At 41.5% G+C, this 22,429-nt stretch overlaps 1 protein-coding gene across 1 annotated transcript; it reads right to left on the bottom strand.

Annotated features, from left to right (window-relative positions):
- Nucleotides 1-19,136: 19,136 nt before the first annotated feature.
- On the bottom strand, nt 19,137-22,166 carry AMER3 (APC membrane recruitment protein 3). Its single transcript, XM_010171749.2, has one exon. It carries the CDS (start codon nt 22,149-22,151, stop codon nt 19,137-19,139), a length of 3,015 nt encoding a protein of 1,004 aa, XP_010170051.1. The 5' UTR covers nt 22,152-22,166.
- Between the last annotated feature and the right edge of the window lie 263 nt (nt 22,167-22,429).

Genomic DNA, 22,429 nt, shown 5'->3' with positions numbered 1-22,429 from the left:
AGGGTTTATTATCAGATGAAAAAGCCTTGCTAACAAAGTTCTTGGTTTTTCTTGCAAGTGCCTGATTCGCACATTGCAGGAAAGGTAGACTCAGGAAGCCATCTATACCCCTGAGGCTTTAAAAACTGTTGCGGTGTTTAAAGAGCAATTCTCTAAAAATGCTTCTCTGGAAGTAAAGCGTAAGAGACCAAGTAGACTTGACAGATGCCAAGATCTGGTTCAGGCAGTCCAGGTTTGAGGTTTAGTGACAGCTATCCAAATTACAGTACCACCCAAACTGGTGAGATTTGGCTATGAGGGAAACACTGCTGTTATCAGATCCTTGACCTTTGTCTACAGTGTTCTGAGGAGAGCACCTGTCCCAGCCTCTGGATTTGGATGCAGATAGACTAACTAACAGTGACTGCAGGAGAGGCTGAATTAGGACACATACTGTATGGCACCACCAGACAAAGCTGGCTGAAATGTGTTTGGCACTTCACTGGGACTGCCGAGAGATCCAGGTTCTTTACCAGCCAGGGCTGTCAGGGCAGTGCTGGCAGTCGGGCTTTATCTTTCTGGTCTTCAGCAAAGTCAAGCATTGAGGACCCTACCGTGCAGTTCTCCTTTACAGTCCTGCCAGTCTCATTTGTTTTGTTGGCAATAGGAATATTTTCTTTAGTTGACATTCCCACAGCTGGTAACTGTGTTTCTAACCACAATTCACACATCTGACCTCCTAACAAAGAGCCTAAGCATTAAAAATGTATGAGGCTCTGGTGAGGGGGGCAGCTGAATGGCTGCATTAGCACCAAAGCTGAATTATTGATAGAAAGGGTGATTTTTACTTTCCTTTTAGCTATTGAATAATAGATTAAAAGCTGCACAATAAGATTATTTTCATTACTCACATAAATTACTTGTTCAGTTAAAAAACGTGAGGAGAACAAATGAAAAGTGCCCTGGAGTGGAAAATATATTAGACTTAAAATGTTTATGTTCTACAGTGTTTATTCATTTTGGACATATTTTCTAATAAATGTTTTGATTTAACGGAAGTAATAAGGAGTGTTTTGTATAACTGAGGAGGTATAAATATGTATTGTTTTTTCTGAATCAGGGAATTGTATCAATAGAGAGCAACTGATGTGTTCCGTATTATCTGGTGACCGTGCTAACCCAAATAAAAAAAGTTATTTAACAGTTGAAATTACCAGACCGGCTAATATCTGGTCTTCATAATTATTATGTTATTGAATCTCTCTGTCTTCTTATGTGTGATATGCCACACTGAGATGTCACCATCTGTGTAGCCCTAGAGAAATAAGAAGTTTGTTTGATTTTTCCTTTCCTGTTTAGTTTGATTGCAGTAAAAATAACATCTATGTAAATGTTTTCAGGGATTAATAAACTGTTTGGCTTTCTACACTGCCTTTGGCTATCAGATCTCCTGGCTGGTTATTAATGTACTCAGCAAGAATCCCGTTGCAGATTTCTGTTAATCAATCAACAGCATTCTTACTGAAGGTATTAGCTGTCATGGTTGCCCTGAATTTTTAATAGACAGTTGCTTCTGAATTTCCACTTGTGTTACTCTCCTGCAGGGCTGTGATGTTGACTTTGAACTGGACAGCTCCTTTTCTATCAGCTTTGAAGTTTTTTCAGCACAGACTCAGCAAGTATCTGGTAGGTTGACTGGGCAGCTTTCTACTTACATGCCTTTGGCAACAATTTGAAAAAGAGGAAGAAAGAGCAAGTTTCCTTTAACTGCAGTTATTCAAATTCATTCATTATAGCCTCTATGGAAAAGTGGGACTTCCAAAATAGTGCATTTCCATTCTCCTGTTGGTATTTTCTTAGCCAAAGAACTGAAAGTAACACAGCTATCAGTATTGCTTCATATAAGTATCTGAAAATGTTATGTTTTAGTAATGTTAGGTGTTGATTTAGAACCCACTCAAATTTCTGGAAAAATCTCCATGGATTTGCACCAATCTCTGCAACATCCGTTGGTGGGAGGCATTCCATTTAATACAGCAAAACGGAATTAGATTTATGCAGATCTGTCCCTCTTAGCAGCCACACAGGCTTGTTTCCTTACATACCCCGAGCTGATACAGCAATATCAGTGCACTTCTTCAACACAGCCTTCCTGGATGACAGCCTTCAACTATCCAGTTTCCATCCCTATGCATTTTCAGATCAGAGTACTCAACAAGGATACATTTTTTGGTAAATTTTATGGTGTTGAATACTATCTGGTAAGAAGAGAAAGAAGCCAGCCCGAGTTCACTGTGAGTAGGCTGCTGAGTATCTAAGGGTAAAATAGGAATATGTACCACTGACCTACTTAGTGTTGAAAGTCTCCATAATCCATTATTGATGAGCTGATCTACTTAATGCCCTCCTTGTTGCCTGCAGTTAGTTCAATGGCAGGATGATTTCAATTATTCCTTCATTTTTGGACTAATGTAATTAGAATTTCTCTGTTTTACAGCCTGATAGTCTGACCCAATGGAATACGTACAGCTGAAATATATAGGCTGAGTCAGAATTTTGCATCTGCTTTTAAAATCTAAATTTAGTCACACAAGACTTTAAATTTTAGTCTGCATGGTCTGATAAGGTCTATATGGAAAACCAGTGATGGTGCTGAAGTCTCATGCTTTAAGCTTGCAGTTTAGAACAGATCAGGATTCTAAGTATTTGCGTTGTATTTTTATATATATATATTGTTAGATAAACTCCAGCAACCAATCATGCTTTTTTTTCTTTTTCCTTTTTTTTTTTTTTAAGGAAACTCAATTGCCTCTGACAAGCTAAAAAAGTAAATGGTGATCCCTTTAGTGTATTTTAAAAAGATCTATTTTGAAAATTTGCTTTTAGGTTCAGTATATGTCCTGCAGGTAACTAGAGAGATAAATATAGAGTTATATCATAACTAGTATAAATGACTCTGCGTTGCTGAAGCATGTGATCTTAATTTTGGCAGCTAACTTCTTTTTTTAACTGTCAGGGCTGGGAATCAGATAAATGTAGCTGTCAGCCATGTGTTGAGTGAGGAGGAGGGGAGAAGGAAGTCTTCTTGTGCTATGTTTAGCAGTGTTCATGACGTAAAAACAGCAATTGGTCTGGGCTCTAGTAAGTTCTTTAACTTTTACGATCCTATATTTAGAACTGACTGTATGGCTGGATAGGCTTAACTTAATAGCAGCCTCTTAGAAAAACAGGAAGGAAAAACAGTGAGTCAGTCTAGGACATGACTTAGTAAACACCTGAGGGTAGGCAAGGGGCAAATGCCCAAATTATTTCCTTTGGGCTTTGTAACTTCCAGGTTCCTGCCAGACTGAATAGCTTGCATTGCCACTGATGGGGTACGACAGATCACAAGGTCTATGAACTTGGAGCAGATATTAAGTTGAGAGATGAGCTCATTTCCCTTCCTGTTGAAGGGAAATTAGTGTCTCCTACAGACTCCTGTAGAGTGCTAAAGAAGTTAAGCCATCCTTGGCTTTTCTGCTAGGTGAAAACCTCATATTAAGTTAGGTATTCTGCAAACCCTTCTGAGGTTTAACATACTTTTTTTCAGACACTATGCTTTTTTTAATAACACTAGATGTTAAATACACCGTCTCTATGTGAAGACTGGCAGGTCTTTTTGTTAACAATTATTACCAGGAGCCTGGTAGGGTGAGCCACAGATGTTGAATCCAGGTAGATCTGTTTGGATAATGATGGAAAACATAGAAGGTACTACTAGTGTTACTGGACCTGCTCTAAAAGCAGGCTCAACCAGGTGGTAAATTAAAAGATGGAAGCACAAGTGCAGCTGAATTTTCTGCAGTAACACTTGAGCTGTGCCCAGCACTGCACTGAATGGAAATGACAGTATTTCTGTGTCATCTTTCTGTTCCTTGATTTCAGTCATTGATGTAGGCTGCTCTGATGATCTCTTGTTTCAGATCCTATAGAGTTGCTCTGCCAACTGGAAATTAGACACTATAAATGTGAGACCCAGGAATGTTGACGATTTTTTATAATACTCTTGAATGCTTTTTCTTAGCCATCCACGTATTGCCTTTCCACACAGGCAGTCTTTGGATAGAGGATCCACTGGATTTACAGTCCTTAATCAAACCTAAGAATCTGTCCTGTGATTTACTGTCATCTTGAGTGCCCATTAAGGTTGCTCACTTAGCACTTTGTCAGAAAATGTTGGACCACTGACCTGTTTTCATTTCACAGCACAGGCTGTTTTGTTGCCCTTCCCCCCATGTCAAAAAATCAGGACACAGTCCGTTGTAAACTTGCATGTCCATTAATAATGCAAATGTAGAATGGGTTGAAGTATATGGGAAATTAAATCCAAAGGTGCCCAACTACAACATGATCAGCCAAACATGGCATTCTTCTTGCTCCTTACATTCGGGGGAAAGGAAACTCTACTTGATAAAGTCAAAAGACTAACATAGTTATAATTTGTGTTTACTAGGTATTTGCATTTTTGCAGATGAATCAGTTAAAAGGCCACTACATAGTAACAGCAGATCTACATAGTATGCAGACATCCTGTTTTATTCAAGGGCAGAAAAGTGGCTACTTTGACATAATAACTAAATAATTTGTTGCATTTTCAAGTTTCCATTTGCACCCCTTCAGAAAGTCACTTAGAAGGTTAGCAGGATTAAGTTTTCTATATTTTATGGTAAAAATTTCTAATAAAAAGTTGGACAAGAAAGAAGATAAAGTGATATCACATGACACCTCAGTTCCACTAGTACATAGCATACTGCTGTGCTTTCATCACCTGATTAAAAATGTTGAGATAGTTGTATAAGTAAGTTGTGTAAGTTTCAAGGAGAATAGTTAATGTCCCTGTTGTGTGCATGTTTGTTTATTACTTTGGAAAGATGACTGTTAGGAATGTGAACATGATCTGTGAATGGTACACCATTGGTGAAAAGGGGATGATTCATTATTTCACAGAATACAGGGAGTAATAGGCTCCCAAATATTGATGAGTCAATAGATGTAAAGTACATAATTTTTTTGCCATACAATGCAAAATCAAACTGTAGAATTCATTAGCACAGAATGTCATGCAGGCCAAAAGTATGTATTGGTTCAAAATTAGTTTAAATATCCTGTTGTGTCAATTAACAACTTAGTAGAAATTTTCTTCAATTTATTAGGCTGCTTTGGATATTTATGTTACTGTAGACATGTCTAAGGAACTGAGTAACTAGTTCCTGTAAAAAGTCAGGAATCTCGTGTCTGAAAGCATAGTAAAGCAAGGTTTTCAATGTCTGTGTCACTTAACTTGATAATAGTTAGGCCCTTAATCAACTTAAGGATTTTCTTCCTGCGGGCTAGAGAAAGCTCTCCTTATGTTGGGTTTTTTTCCTACTATGAAGTGGTTTGTATTGGGGCATTATTTGTCATTGTATTATGCTCACTTTAAATTTTTGTGCCTTTAATTATAACACCAAGTGGATTGCTGTGTGATATGATGAATGATAAATTGCCATTAGGGGAAGTTTATTAATTTATATTCTGTGGATGATTGCCACACGTTCTTATTAGATAACAGAATACATTCTATAGATTTCCTGAGCTGATTAAATAAAATGAGGACTGAGACAACATCGCAATGCCTGCAGGTCAGGTTGAGGGTGAGCTGCTCTCTGCTTTGAGGCAAAAAGACATATTCTTAAGAGGAGTGCCGATGCAGCAGAAGAGAGTCTGGAAGTCCCTTCTTGGAAAACCTTCCTGGAAGCCTTGAACTTTGTGTCCAAACAACATAAAAGAAAAGACAGAGAGAGGTGGATAAGGAACTGTTCTGTCTGCAACCTCTTTCCTGGGGGCAGCACATAAAGTTAATGCTGCTCCTAGAAATGTTATCTTCAGGCCTGCATCTCTTCCCCTCCTGCAGAAAAGAATCAGTGCTGAGGTGAAAGACACAGCAGAAGCAGGGCAGCAGCAGCACAGAATTGTGAAGAGGTTGAGTCTGATGATTAGAAGTAAGAAAATTTGGCACTGCATCCTAATGGAGAGTGCTGAGGATCTACATTTGCCAAAAGGCAGTTTTCTGTAAAAAAGACTGGTTTTGCTGAACTATTTGTTACAGACCAGTGGGGAAGCCAGTCTAAAATATAATTTAGGAATCCTGTCTTTTTTTTTTTTCTGAACAATAGTTTGGTGCCGTAGAGTTGCAAATAAACTCATCTATTCTAAATACATACTGTCCCAATTTCTGTTAATTTAAAATATCTTTTTGATAGCATTTTTCAAAAGCTTCATGAGTAATTTAAAAAAAAAAAAAACAAAGAAGGTCAGTGGTAGTTTACTAAGCCACTAATTCTTGTAACTCAACATTAGGAGGTGGCAGTTCATTGCTAACAATGCTACCGTTGTCTGAGTCCTTCTAGGCAAAGAACCAGAAAACATTTCCAAGCTAATTGGAAGCTACATGAAGCATTCATTCTTTTAACATATGCAGGATCCCATCAGAAATCACAGTGACCAATAGTGCATTTATTAATAGAACCAGCCTCAAAGACTAAACAGTTTGGTTGATTTGAGCACTGGGATTCTTGGGCGAAAGTTTGTGCCCACTCTGTGCCACAGACGTGCTAGCATGAATAAACTATGCAATGGCTGGGCAATGAAGCAGATGGTGAAAGGGGGATGTGAAAGGACGGTGCACGGCCTGTGCACTGTAGGGAACAGCACTTTTCAGCAAATCACTGCATGGAGTCAGAGGTGACCAGTGGATTTGCAATTACAGCTAATGCTCCATGATCTGTGGGCAGTTACTCAGATTGTGGATTAAGCAAACGGTGCGCACAGGGCTAGCTAAGGTGCCTCACAATGTGAATGTGTGGGAACGTACCACGTCCAATGTCTTGCTCTCCCAGAGTGTATGTTTGCCTGGGTTTTTTAGCTGCTATATCAGCCGAGGCCAAATGGAAGCTCCATGCAAAAAACTTATAGTTCTACCTCAGTGCCCTCTCAAGAGCCCATATTATCTATGTTTTTTCCACTATCCAGGTCTTCCCAGCCCACTGAAAAGCCCAAATAATAGAGAGCTGTCAGCACTTGAAGAAACCTATGCTTCATAGGAACACAGAAGCAGATGCTGTGTTGACTGGGGAGGACCAACTGTCTTGCACATTGCCTGTGTATCCTGAGCAAGAGGTATGTGATCTTGAGAAGTATAACAAAAGAAGTGCCTATAGGATAGCTAAATTGTGCTGCTTATGTTGTTGCCAGTATTTCACTTGTACATTTCCCAGATACCAGTACTTCATTAAAATGTTCATTGCCCTTTTTAAGATTATACAGGTTGCAATATTCCTTTAACTTCCTTCCTCAGTGTCAGTTCAGCTACAGTAACTGACAGTGCAGGAGGTCTGGCCACCACCTCCATTTTGGAATCGTATCAGTGGCTTCCTGAATTGCCAAAAGGGCCATCTGGTATACGACATTCATCCAAGCCAAGTAGTGCTGTCTTGCAGGGATTGTGTTCCTCCCTTTGCTGACTGCTCATTGCTGCCTTGCTTGGTTCTCAGCACAGGTGAAGAGTTAAGCCTGTTCTGTTACGGTTGTCTCCTGCCTTTATCCCCCAGGCCTCTTCTGGGTGACAGTAGTAGTACGTAGTTGTAGACGGTATTCCTTCAGAAAACTGGTTGTACCTTGCAAGAATTTATCTCTAAAGATTGAAGTACATAACCAGGGTAAATGTAATGTATTATTATTCACTGTTGACTTTCAGCATAAAACCATAAATACAGTCTCTATATCCAGCAGGTGATTTATGTACATTCATTTGAATTGCCTCATTTTCCATTCCTTTTGGTAAACTGGAAGATATAACATTAGATAAAGAAATTAAGAAACTGGATGTTTTTTTTTTTTTTTTTTTTTTTTCTGGCACTGTCTGACAGGGTGGACAACTTGGAAGTTCAATCATCTATCTGTAGAGAAGCCAAAATACAGGTGAGGTCACTCTGCTACTCAGAATTAGGCCAATAATAGTTAGTATCCAATAATTGTTACTACAGTTATAGACTTTTTCATTTTTCCTTTAGCAAATAAAGGAAGATAGCACACATCCTGACATAGGTCATGTTTCAGCTCAGGGAAGAATCCTACCCTACTGATCTGGGGAGACTGAACACAGCTCAATGCAGCATGGTTCACAAGAGCATACACATGACAGGGATTAGTGAAATTGATTTCCGAGGAAATCCCACAGGTATTAAGAGCAGTATCCTATCAGTTTAAATCAATCAAAATTCCTAATGGTGTTTACTCCTTGTTAGGCAGAAAATTAACTACAGGATTTGGCCTTGCAAAAATACAGCTTCCCTGAAACACAATAAAGGCATGGAGAGGAACAGCAGAATGGGAGTGGGTATTACAATAGACAGTGGTGACTGATAAGGGGTAGAACCAAGCTAGAAAGAAACTTTCATTGCAAGGTGACTAGAAAGGTGCAACCTTTCTTTTCTGTTCATGAAATCTAGAATTTTTGGAGGGCATATGACAGAGCAGCAGTTTGCAGTTTGGGTTTCTGGTTCTATAAAATGTTAGAACATGGCTAGTAAAACAATTGACAGAATAAAGAGAAAAATATACATTTTTCCTAGAAAACAAACAAAAAAAGGAAAATGGGAGTAAAGTATGAACAATTAATTTATAAAATAAATTTTATTCAGTTAAATGAAAATTGTCTGGTCTCTGGCCTTTTTTTTAAAAGTCATCTTTGGACTTTTTTTTAATATTTCACAAACTAAATAGCACTTTAATTAAGTTTGAAACACACTGAAATAGAAACTAGTCTTACTTGGGAAACAATAAGCTGCCCTGGCATTTTATGTTTGCATAGTTTTGATGGCTATTTGATTAAACCATTGTGGGTCAAGGGCATTACAATTCCTATATACACTAATGGGTACACTATCTTTATCTTTAATAATATAAAATATGTAAGGTTCAGAGGTCAAGGGAGCAATAGGGAGAATTCTTCCTTTTAAGTGTCTGTACATATGTTTATCTCTATAAAATCTCATAACATAAAGCCTTCACGTTTCTGTCATTTGCACCATACGGCCCTCAACTGGCAATAAATGTCATTTTTAAAAGAACCTCATCCATTCTTAATTTGTGTTTCAAGGATTGCACACAATCATAAAGTCTAGCTGTCATCTCCTTTACTAAGACACTGAAGGGAAAACTAACATACCTTTCTTTAACAGAAAAAATATTTATTATGTGATTTTTAGGTAGAACAGTTTTTGAATTGTGAAAAAAGCTAAGATTTTTAAGTATTATTCACTAGGTGTTTTGAAATTTTACTGATTGTAGTTGAAGAGTACTTTTGAGAGCTAAGATGATTCAAGCACTGTCTTGTTATTGATTGAAGCTTTAAGAAATTTATAAAAAAAGGCCTTAAATCTCAACCCTGCTGTTTTCTGGCATCGTTTTGCTATCTCAGTAGCAAAATACTTCCAAATACCTAATCACCCTTGCAAACTAACCTAACCAACCTTGCCCTGATGGGATAGACTTGCTGTAAAAACATTCAGTTGTGACTTGGGAAGCTGTAAACTTTAATTTTTTACAAGATGTATTTTGTCAGTGGTTAGACCACCATCTTAATTACAAACCAGTTTCAGGGAGTCGGTTGCTATAGCAACAGTCTACTTAGTGGGTTTTTACAGCAAAACCCAACTTGCCTGTATGTTTGAGGGAAGAAATAATGGACAAGGAGGGAAGATATCATGGATAAGGAGCTTGTATTTCTCCAAGAGCCACAACTGCAGCATCCTCTATTTAGTATGCACGTGGGAGAGCTGCTTCTTTTCCTCAATGTTTTTCCTGCTGCTGACAAGCGCCATTTGATGTTTTTGCAAAATACAATCTTCCCTTATTTCAGAAATGCCACTGCACCAGGGTTAATTAAGGCTAACACCCAATCAAGTATTTCCTAAAAGTGCAGCTGAAAACAGAGGGCACAATCTCTCCTGAAAAGCGAGAGCTCTGAAAATTTATAATGCAGTGTTTTGTCTAGTGTCTCCTGCTGCAAATAAGGCTCCCTCTCCCTCCTTACTGAACTCAGATAGAATTTGTTTTGCCATTGATTTCTCTGCAAACATCTCCCTGGTTGTGTATCACAGCCCAGAAGCCAGCTTGGCTTGATTTTTCTCTCTTCTGTTGGCTGAGAGATGGAAAAACATAACAGAAGGGTTTTGAGGGGGACAAAAATCCTTACTCCTGCCTAATCTTAGGTTGTGATTCTCCCATCTCTGTGTCCTTTGGACACTGTCAGCATCTCTGTTAATATGACCAAAGCACAGAACCCAAGGCTCAGTTCTGTGGCTGCTGTTGGAGTTAAACAGAGCTTGACTGGCTTTTTTGGGTATGGCACCGTGGGTGCCATGCAAGCCTGTCTGTTCTCATAGTGTGCTGATTACTCAATTTTCATTTTGTGCATAATCATTTACAACATAATGCAGGTTGGGATTCTGTAGAGTCAGCACATTTCCTTTGCAGAATGAAACAGAGAGGAAGAGAAGAGCCCATGATAGAAAAAGGACAGTTCTAAATTATGGCTTTGCTTCCTTTGTGTGAAATTCCTTTCCCAGCTATTCCCTATTGCTTCAGACTCAGAGATTGAGATGGGGATTGCAGGGATCTTATGAGTCTAGGGAGGAGGCTGCCTGCCTGAAGAAGGGTTTCCATGTTCTTGAGGGTGGGGAGAAGTGTCTGGGAGGACTAACAAGCTACAAGGAGGGGTCAGCTTGGCAGGCATGTGGGAAAGAGAAAGGGCTTTTGAAGTAGGTTTGGTTGACAAGAGGGAGCAGAAAGAACGTACAGCATGGACAGGGAAGAGTTGAGCCTGTTTGGGGCAAGTTAGAGGGAAAGTTGTCATGTAGGGAAGAAGAGGTGGATTTAGAAAGGAAAATATCACAATTAGAGAAGACTAGTAAAGAGAAGATGGGGCAATGCAATCTGCATTTTCCTACCTTGTTCTCTGTTGTGAAATAAGAGTAATTCAATCAGAAATAAGGACAAAGAAGACCTTCCTTTTTCTTGGATCTTCAGTAGTATACCATTAATCTTGACCTGCAGACTGACAATTTCCCCTTGGATGATATAATCACCTCAAAGGAGAGGACAGCTGATTGTGGGAAGGGAGAAACTTGCTGGCTGCAATATTATGGTATCCTTTGTGCAGTTGTCATCGCTGGCTGCCACTATCATTAAGTACCACAAGATCTTTTAAGCTTTACCTGAATAGGCCCACAACAGTCCGTGTAGAGAGAGGCTTAGATTAAATGCCTTAATCCATAGGAAAAATCTAAAGTACAGTATTTTTTGCTTCTCTCAATTCTGAGCTGTATTGCTGACCAAGAACTGTGAACATCTCCTTTGCATGTTGTAAATGGCATGCAGTCCCCATAATTTGAATGGCACAAGAAACTCCCAACATCAAATGTGTACAGTCTAGCCTTTCTTGAAGAACTGACAAGGAAAGATTGCTTAAAACAGAACAGCCTTCCATAAGACATGGAGAACTACGTTCATTTCCTTAACAGGCTGCAGGCTTTCTGTGCTACTCTTCCTGAACACTGGCTCATGACAACAGTGCTTCATGCTTTTCACTGTGATGGTCAAATTTTTTGGTCTTTAGCCAGATTTAAAATGCCTTGGTTTGGTTGCTTGAGATTTTTTTTATAAAAATGTAGAAATTCTACTGGTGCTGAGGATTTCCATGCACTCTATCTCCCTGGACTATCAATCTTTGTTTATACAGAGACCCCAAACTTACATACTGAAGCATGGCCTCTGCCCTGAATATACAATCACAATAGTGTCTGTTATTTCCTAAGTGTGACCAGGTCACAAAGGGGACGGTGTATGTTTTGGGGACAAAGAGGTGTCATAAAAGGAGAAAATTCAAATGGAGTATTTTGGAAGTTTTACAAAGCAAAATTGATAACTATAGCGCAATAGACATCAGCTTTTAAGAGGTACCTGAAAGACACACACTAAACAAACCAAAGGTTCATAGCACAAATTAGAAGGCTTTGAAGTTCATCTGCTTAAGTGAGTTTGGAAAAGGGAGCACTAAACCCAGACATCTAGGAGGAGCCGCTGTCTAGCTCAGAGAGTGGTGGTTGCCAGAAGATGGGAGGTTGGTTATTTCAGGTTTCAAAATTCTCAATTTACCCTGTTTCTGACACTCCTTTTCCAATCACCTACTGCAGCCCATTGGCAGAGGTAGGATGCAGTGTTTGGAGAACTTCGGTTCTGCCCCTCTCTGCATATTCTGATAGGGGGAACAGAACTAGAGATTTTAGACTTGAGGTACAAAAAGCTGAGGTTACCAGGCTCTTCCTCCTACTCTTTTTTACTTGTTGGCTGGTGAGTATAAATGCCATCAGATTTGTACAGAGCATTCTCAGTGATGCCCAATGTTAGGACAAGGCGCAATGGGTGTGGGCTGGAACACAGGAGGTTCCACTTAAACTTGAGAAGAAGATTCTTTACGGTGAGGGTAACAGAGCACTGGAACAGGCTGCCCAGGGAGGCTGTGGAGTCTCCTTCTCAGGAGACATTCAAGACCCGCCTGGACGCCTTTCTATGTGATCTCATTTAGGTTCCTGCTCCAGCAGGGAGATTGGACTAGATGATCTTTTGAGGTTCCTCCCAATCCCTAACGTCCTGTGATTCTGTGATTCTGTGATTCTCCAGCTGAGGATCTGCTTTGCATTCAGTGTCTCCATGACTGTACTCCAGATGGGACAATATTCTTTCATTTGAATGAAGAAGCCTGCTCTGTAACCAGTTTCTCACTTCCCCCTTCTTCCCACTCGTATGCCTTCCTGGCCATCATGGCAAAACAGAAGTAAAGCAGGTCTTCTTCAGAATGGTAACAACTGATTCATGCCTTAATTTAAACAAATGGGGTGATATTTGGCCCAATCCCACGCAGATAATTATAAGTTCTTCTATAGCTGAAGTTCTGTAGCCAAAACCTGACATGTTTGCAGGTTTTGCAGTTATTGTGTCAGGTTATTTTGCAGACACTATTTTTGCAGTTAAGTGTCAGGCAAGACACTAAGCCTCTGAATAAGCAGTTAATTTCTTTGCATTCTGCCTTCACTTCTCCCCATTTCACACACAAAGGCACTGTGTTTGTTTGATATGTCCTCAGCCCGTGCTGCTTTCCACAGAAACTGTTTTCCTTTTCCTTTTTCCTTCCATCACCTTCCCCCTGAAAATCTCAAATTCAAGGCTGAAGGAAACTGGGAGCCAACTTCTGTTGTAAGGGTTAAATCTGGGAACTGTTCCCCTGGCTTCAAATTTATGCTGGTGCAATGAAGATGAGAATTTAGCTTTCTGTATGGTTGTCAACAGGGGAAAAATAGAGTCCCTATAAGACTGTATCCATGGAAACCATCCCACTGCAATAGCGGTTAAAGCAGCAAATCAATTTCTTCAGTTTTAAAATGAAACACATTTAACAATGTTACAGTGCATCTGCCATTTAAGAGATCATCTGTGCTGATAAATGTGTGGAAAAACCCTTCTCTGGCAAACAAGCTGGCAAGAACATTTCTTCCTCCTGATAGAATTCTGATTTTGGGTAGAGTAAGCACTGATGACAAAGTCGCATGAAGACAGTACAGTGAGACAGAGCCAAGTCCAGAAGCAAGAGTGTTTAATGAAGGAGAAAATTGTTTAATTTAGCATTTAGCCCAAGTATCGTGGGACATGGTGACTAACACTCAAATGTATTAGCAGCAGCAGTGGCCTTCACCTCTGTCTCCCTGCTCTTTGCTTCTATGGTACCGTATGGGATAAAACAGTACAGCTGTACTTCGTGATGCATTTGTCTGAATAGGAGCATGTGTGTATGTGCTTGCGGGTGTGTGCACGTGTGGCTAGTGGACTGTCAAATGAGATTTTAATATCTGGTTCAGCGCAAGATGATCTTGGCAACTCACATTATAAAGGTGTATATTTCAGAGCCAGAGGCGTTTCCAATGCAGAAAATGTGCTGGCTGTCTCTGCACTTCATTGTTTTTACATTTCATCATGTGAGACTTGAGAGAGGATCTCTTTGGTATGCCACGGAGGAAGCATGGAAATATACAGATTTCTTACCCCAGGCTTTGAATATGTTACCATACTCTCTCCCTGCTATGTGCAGAGGGACACTGCCTTTATTTTTTCTCCTATTAAGGCATCTCTCTGGCCATTTCAAGAAATAATACCATAGTTTATCAGACAACTGCCTTTATGCAGACGAAGCTCCATTCTCCTTTTCCTTTTTATCAAATCCAGATACTGCAGTCTGTCTTCCCTATGCCTGTCAGATACAGAAATATCTGCCTGGGAGAAATGCAACCTTATTTAAGATGGAGGGAATACAGTTGAACATTACAGAAATTGCCTAGAAATTGCCTAGGCTCTGAGTAGCCCTTCTGTTGGTGAGGATCAGATACACATTCCTCTGTCACTTTGCAGTGTCTAGGCTGTATTTTATCTGCTTCTGAATCTAAGTTCCTTGATAACAGCAATCACATATGCCATGCTGTCTTCTTTTATCTACAGCTGTCCTATCTATTATGGCAATCCCTCTTTGATTGACAGTTATCTATTTTTTTCTGACCTGAGGGCAAGCTTATTGCAATGCACTCCTTTTAGTGCTATCACTGAAACATATCCACAAGCTTCAACTGGTGCATAATGTGGCGGTTCTGCATTTGAATGAAGTGATCACATATTGTTGGGAGCACATGTGGTTTTTGTTGTTCTGACAGGTCTACCAATTAACGGAGGACACAGTTTGTACCATGTTAAGTGGTAGAAATGGCTCAGTGGTCTGAAATGCTGTTGTGTGTTTTGTTCTACCTGTGTCTAGCTGCTATGACATGGAGTGTTGTCCACCTGTTCAGTTAGTTCCAGAAATTTCAATGGTCAGGAAATACATCTCAATGTACTGCTCTGGGACAGTGTTCCCTTGTTGAGTATGAAGAGTTTCCTGCTGGGAAACATGTGGTCAAAAAGCATAAACTTCTGCAGCTTGGTTTCTATGGTTCATGAATATTCAAATCTAGGAATCCTCCCCATCACCTCCTAAGTCTTAGCCTTTCGATATTGAAGAATGAAATTTATGCCTTTCATTGCACTCCCTACTGGTAATTTCCACCTTCTACATAACCTTTCTATAGCCCCATGTCAGGATGCCATTTGCCACTGGAGTTCCTTTACCATCAGAGTTCAAATTCCTGGTGAGCTCAGATATGAGACATTTGCAAATTTCTCTCTAAAATGCCAGGGCAGAGAGAAACAGAAGAGGAGCTGGGACTGGTACTTCTTGCACCATTCCTCATCACAGCTATGCATCTGTGTTCAGCAGAATAGAGAAGCCCTGGAGAGCAGGCGTGGCTCAGGGGAACCCTGCACACTAGTTGGAGCAGAGAGAATGGGCTCATTTGTTGCTGTGGGTACTGGGACATGTGGAGACAGAATGACAAAACCTGGAGATTTTAATAGCTTTTGATATCAGCTTTTGCTCTGTCCCATGATAGATGGCAAGCTCCTCCAGGTCAGGCCTGGGTGCCCATGGGATGAGCAGAGACTGCATTGATGCTGCTTATGCAGCATTTGTTCTGAGGGACAGAGCAGGAGCGACCTCTGCTTCTGCTACTTCTCTCACAGCTCCTGAGTATGGCATTTTTAAACAGTAAACCTTGGAGCATTCTTCATGTATAAGCTCTTGGGTTTTGCTCAGTCATGTTCAGTGTAGGAGTGTTTCTCAGTGATGTCTGTCTCCATGGATTTGGAGGTGACACCATGTTTGTATGTTGCCTCTCTTACACTACCACCCCCGCGATTAAGGCAAAAATCGTGAGTCACCTTCAGAAAAAAATAAAATTTCTGGCACACCTGTAGGCCATCTGTTAATGGGGGCAGGCAAGAAGATACTGGGTAGGAAAACTCAGTCACATGGCAGTGTTTATATCTGTCACCGCAGCCATTTCTTTTAACCATGTTAAATGACATTTTTAGACATTATTGTCTAAATTATTTTTTATGAGAAATTGTAACAAATTGCAAGCCTGTAGTGAAATGATTCCTTGAAATGACACTATTCCTCACAGTCACTTTATGAATATGCAAACTCCATCTATATTTTAAAATGCCATTCATTTTACTGTTATAGAAACCTCTATCAAAAATCAGCAGATCCATTTTGGAAAAATCTTGAATTGTTTTTTCTCTCTGGGACTCAGGTGGTATCATGTGAACTGCACCCTGTTCCTGACACTGCAGGTATTGTCGGAGCTGACACATGGTGGCATACAGCAGCTGCTATTTGATACAGTGCAGGAGAAAGTGCCCCGAGTCCAGTAATGTCTACTTGCAATATGTCTTGTATAGTGTAAAGTTACAGTCTGTTACCACTTCTGACAGTTACAGCAGCTATGACTCCCTTCTCTGTTTCTAACAGAATGGAAGTGACTCCTCAAAATTAGAATCCCTTTGTGTGTTCCTAGCCTGCGAAGGCGGGGATATTCTTAGCAGTACCCTGTAGACTAATATTCACAATAAAATAAAAATATCAGGCCAACGCAGATATTTATATGCTGTTCTAACCCTAAAAACCTGTGCCTAGCATTGGTTTCTTACCTATGTTGCCTGTACTGCATTTTTTATTTCAGAAACAATGTAATAGAGGCAAGAAGTTCTAAGGACTATGGGGTGTGCTTGAATGGCAAGCTCTGCCCAAAAATCTAGTGACACAAGAAGGTGGCTTGCTAGTCACCATTGTGTGCAACATTGTTTTCAACAAAAATTAAAAAAAAAACAAAATCACTTCTTTCACTAGAGGACGAAATAGTTCACTGACACTAGTTTGATGATGTGTTACTAAAGGGTATTGAAGACTGACAGTCTCTGGCCCTTAACTTTATGCAGACCCCTGGAAAATATCCCTCCCAGCAAAGAGAGACTTGCTAGTGGGGAAAAGCACTTTCACAAAGATGTAGATAGCAAAGGGGGTGGCTGAATCTCCCAAGACCTGAAAAGGTAAGGGTGTTTTTGCCTCAAGCAGAGAGAAACACTGTCCTTTTTAGTTTGTGCTGCTTGGGAAGCCTTTGGAGATGACTAGCCAGAAAGCAGTCACACTGCTGAGAGCAACAAGAGCCAGAGAAGAGTTGTGTTCCCTCGGTACCCCCATTCAATAATGTGCTGTTCCTTAATTCTCTATCCTGGCCCTTGCTGCAGCCTCCTCTCCATCTTTCACCACCTCCAAAGACTCCTTCTAGAGTGGCAGGACTGGGAAGAGTCCAGCCAATCTCAGATTTGCCAGGGCACATGATAGAGAATTAACACAGGTTTCATACTTCTATGACAGATTCCTCTCAGCAACTAGAGGACAGAGGATTTCTCAGCTGGCACAGAGTTGGAGCAGCATGTACAGATAGTATCTATTCTGGCCTAAAACCTTGTGTGACAGGCGGATCTGAACCCACACAATGGCTGTGTACTTGAGCAGTTTTCCTGTTGTAGAGCAGAGGTGTTTCTTCCGTCAGAAACCAAGTTCTGTATCTCCGTATACTATGTAAGTGTTGCTCAAGGATTTTCAAAAGCCTGAGGTGGAGCACAGACCCTATAATCCATCTCTTGAGAAGCCTGTCAAGCTTTGCACGTGGAGCATGTCTTGGCTTCAGCTCTTGCTCTACCACGGCGCTGTTTGGCTGGAGACCAGCTGTACCCGCTGGAGAGAGACTGGAAGCTTGCAACCCTGTTAGGAAGAATGTCCTTTGGGTACACTGAGCAGCAGCAGCAGAGTATTGTGGCTTTCTCTTGTGCTTGAGGGCACACCATACGTATACAACTGCAGGACAGGGTATGTCTGTCTGCCCTGCAACTTAACATTGCAGATCTCTGGCTTTCCTGGCATCCTGGGGTGCATTAGAAGGGGTGTGGTTAGTAGGTCGAGAGAGGTTCTCCTCCCCCTCTACTCTGCCCTGGTGAGGCCGCATCTGGAATATTGTGTCCAGTTCTGGGCCCCACAGTTCAAGAAGGACAGGGAACTGCTTGAGAGAGTCCAGCACAGAGCCACCAAGATGATTAAGGGAGTGGAACATCTCCCTTATGAGGAAAGGCTGAGGGAGCTGGGTCTCTTTGGTTTGGAGAAGAAGAGACTGAGAGGTGACCTCATTAATGTTTATAAATATGTAAAAGGCAAATGTCAGGAGGATGGTGCCAGGCTCTTTTCAGTGATGTCCAATGGTAGGACAAGGAGCAGTGAGTGCAAGCTGGAGCATAGGAGGTTCCATGTAAACATAAGGAAAAACTTTTTCATTGTAAGGGTGACAGGACACTGGGACAGGCTGCCCAGGGAGGTTGTGGAGTCTCCTTCTCCAGAGACATTCAAGACCCGCCTGGACGCCTTCCTGTGTGATCTCATCTAGGTTCCTGCTCCAGCAGGAGGGTTGGACTAGATGATCTTTCGAGGTCCCTTCCTATTCCCAATATTCTGTGACTCTGTGTGATTTCTCCTGTCACCCCCTGCGTAGCAGCTCACACATCAGGACTCCAGTGGAGAGCTCTGTCTAATATCCAGTTATCACTACAGAAGGGAAGCAGGGCATAATTTTTCTGCTGTCATTATGTAGCAAGAGGATTTAATGACCTGGTAGTGAGGAATCTGAGCTGAATGCTGTCTGCATTCTGTGGCCAGGCAGACATATCCACAGTGTAATTCCAAACGTGGCAGATCCTGGAGTGGGAAAAGGAAAAATTTTCCCTGCTTCAGCTGGTGTGAAAACTTCCACCTGGGTGGAAGATGGGGCTTCAGCCTTTGCATGGGACTTGTAAGGCTCACTGAATGTGATACGCTTTGTATGTGGCCCCTGGTTTTGGCAAATGTGTAATTTAAATTTTGATTACTCTTAACTACCACGCTAAAGTGAAGGTTAAGAACAATAAAACTGCAAAACTGAGAAACCCTGAGTATATAGCAGACTGTGCTGCCATATGTGTCCCGCTGTTAAAAGGGAGCAGAAGTTACTTATTTCGCATTTAATTTCAGACTTCCCATAGGCACTCACCTTCTCAATGCAGGTGTGTTACTGGTGGTTCCTCCCTGTCACTGCTGTGTCCGGAGTCGCTGCCTCTGGGTGAGGGGACAGAGCACTCCCTTCAGCCAGGGCCCTGCAGGGGGTCTCTGCATAACCCCACCGCCCTGGGCTGCTCCGCTCAGCCTCCGTAGGCTGCACCGAGTCAGCTAGAGAGACCGTGGTGCTGTATGAAGCCTGTGAAAAAGTAGCAGGTATGTCTGAGCAGACAGACTTAAAGAGAGGTAAAAATGTTGGTCTACTAAGAGTTGTAGCAGGGGCAGAGTCACTTGGACTGAGATCAAATGTAAAGTCTTTTAAATAGGAGAGTGCTTGATTATTTAGCTGGGCATATTCAAAATTTATCTTGCTTCTAGTAACCTCATCTAGGTTTTTTGATCTACTTTTCTGATCTTCAGAGCAAATTTGCTCCCCATTTTGCTTCCAATGATACAGACTGCTGTTTTGGAAACTTGTCTCATAGTTGTATTGATTTGTGAGAGGCGTACTGGAGTATTCTGGATTTGGGGCAATGCAGTTGCATTCATTTTGCAGCAATAACTTGTTTTTGTACTGGGCCATCTTATGAATTATATTGTTCATTTCATGCCCAATGCATTTGTCTTCCAGGTGCTTGTTTTCATAGCTGATTTTTAATGATGCAACTTGTGTTACACAGTGCTCTAAGAGCTGCACTATGTTAGTGCTGCTCTCTGTTGGTGTGGGGCTAATGTAGCTCTGGAAGTGTCTGAGAGTAAGAGGCTGCAGCGGTTTGTCACAGGAAATAGAAAGAGACTGATACATTGGTTTATTTCTGTCTTCCCTCTCAAGGAGATCCAGGAGTGAGGTCGCAGCAGTCTTGTAGGAGTAACATGATTCTACTTCGTGATTATCATCTAACGAAGGGTTTTCAGAACTGTGGGAGCCACTCTCTCTGTTCAGATTTTCTGGCAGTGGGTTTTTATCTCTGGATGTCTCACATTTTTCTGAAATTGTCACCTTTTCATTCTCAGTTGAAGACAACTGCAGATTGTCTTCATTAACCTGTGATTGTGGTGTATAACTTGGTGCTCTGGTGGTTTCCACAGTCTCAGGCACCGTAGATGAATCCTTGTCATGACTCCCTTCCATTCCTTGGAAATCCAGATTAGATTTGTTAGGGCAAGAGTTCAGGCTGTGGTCTCTTTCAGCCATGTTTACTGAAGAGACCTGGGTTGCATGTTTGCTTTCATCCAAAGACACAGGTAGATTAAATGAATTAGATTCTTCCTTTCTTGGTTTCTCCTGCTGTGCTTCTGTGCTCACTTTCTGCTCTGGGCTGGGGCTGGGTGGGATCGATGAATCATTAGACTTTTCTGGCTGTGATTGAGAACTCTGAAGAGCATCAGGGGCGGAAGCGACTCCCGAGTGTTTTCGCAGCCAGTTTATTATCCCCATGGTCAGTGAAAGCTCAGTATCACAGAGCTTTAGCAAACACTCTTTGCCTTTCCATGTGCTGTGGAAAAACCCCTGGCTGATAATGTCTAGAGCTGGTTGGGAAGCCATGTTCTCCTCAGCTCCAACATGAAAGCTGTAAATGGACAAAGGTATTTCAATGGCTTGTTCTGAAACACTTTCAGATGTGCACAAGTCATCGTCTAGGACTGGATTTATTTTTACTTCATTTGGGTCATAGAAGAGCTCATAAAGGGCATCTCCGCTGTAGCTGTCTCTTGGAAATTTACTTGGGACCCCAGGGGTCTGAGCTTCCTTCATTTCATCATCTTGTCCAGGAGAGAATGAATCATAGTAGCCTTCATCACTTGTGGATGTGGATTCCTGGTTGTCACTTTTTGGCGTTCCTGTTCCTGTGGTGCTCTCTTTGGAATTGTCACCATCTTTATCAGGTGACACTTGGGGGTCTGTCACAGATGCAGCAGCCTGGCTTCTAGCCTTTTCCACATCAGGACCAGGTATCTTCATCAACTTCTTATCGAACAGAGCACTGTGATGTAGCCTCACTGATTTGTTGATGTTGTCCCAAAACTTTGCAAATTCAACGGTTTCATTCTGGCCAGGAGAGGCCAGCTGCTCCACACCCCCTTGGAAAGAGCCCATGACAGGGCTGTCTTTGTGCTTGCTTCTTCTCAGCAGAACTTCTTTGTTGTTCTCCAGCTCCAAGTGAGCAGAGCTCTCATCGGCAAAGATTTCCCCACAGCCAGTGAGGGAGTCAAAGCTTTTCAGCGAGGCGACGTCTTCACACAAGGTGTTGCAGTAGTCATAGGAAGAGTCAGACTGCAGTTCACTGTCTGAGCAGTCCTGTGACAAGCAATCAGCTGCAAATGTTTCTCCGGTTTTGAAAAGATACTTTGCAAGATGCCCGGACAACTCACTCTTGCAGGCTGGAGAGGACAGATTCTTGTCCTTCTCAACCAGGAATGTGAGGCTGTCTGGTTTATTTTTTTTAATATGAAATATATCTCTGAGCCCTTTCTTAGATCTCTTGAGGGAAATCCTCTTCCTGGGAATGGTTTTTGCGACAGCTGGTACAAAAGGCATCTGTGGCACAAAGTTCCTGTAATCGATCATCTGACTGCTGCATGCAGACTGGCTAGGGCTGACCACACCCTCTTTCTTACTGCTGGAGCTGGACATCCCTGAAAAGCTGATGCTATTGACAAGTCGCCCCTTACCCTTTCCAGAAAAACCTTCCTCACAAGCCCTGCTGGGGCTGCACTGCTCTGTTTTGTCTGCCTCAGTAACGCAGTCATGGGTTTTACTCTTCCTTACAAGTTTGTAGGAGGACCCAGATGATTTTTCCAGGCTGTGGTCACCAGTTCCATTCTTTGCTGCTCTGGTAGAAAATCTGTAGTTCTTGTGTGTGGCCAAACATGCCAGCTGGACTTCAGGTACACTTTGGTTTCCCTCCAGAGATGCCTTTTTGTCTTTCCCGGTATCATCTTTGTTGACAGGAACTGTGTGCACTGGTGGCACTTTCTCATGTTGCACACTGGATTTTATGAAGGTCTTTCCTCTCTTGAGCTCCATACTACTTCCTCACATCTGTTTCAGAAAAGAAAACAGCAGAACAAAAATATTGTGAGGTTTGTGGCTAGCACTTGTAAACTTTGAAAACTACTGGAGAACAACATGAGGAATATTAAGCATTGTAGAATTGTATTTGTCACCAGAAGTTTCCATCACTGAGTCATGGTATTGTATGAGAAACAGCTCAAGTGAAACTGAAGGTACATTGGCAATGACTGGAAGATCCAGCAAGGAGAAGGCGGCACACATTTTGGGTTGGTAGCTGAGGCTCAGAGAAC

Source organism: Antrostomus carolinensis, unplaced genomic scaffold (assembly GCF_000700745.2).
Source record: "Antrostomus carolinensis isolate BGI_N321 unplaced genomic scaffold, ASM70074v2 scaffold20747, whole genome shotgun sequence".
Classification (NCBI taxonomy): Eukaryota; Metazoa; Chordata; class Aves; order Caprimulgiformes; family Caprimulgidae; genus Antrostomus; species Antrostomus carolinensis.
Note: the sequence above shows the minus strand (reverse complement) of the source record. Positions and strands in the feature narration are given on the sequence as shown.

Excerpts from the sequence above, each read along its gene's own strand:
- AMER3 (XM_010171749.2), bottom strand. The coding sequence starts at position 22,151 with ATGGAGCTCAAGAGAGGAAAGACCTTCATAAAATCCAGTGTGCAACAT.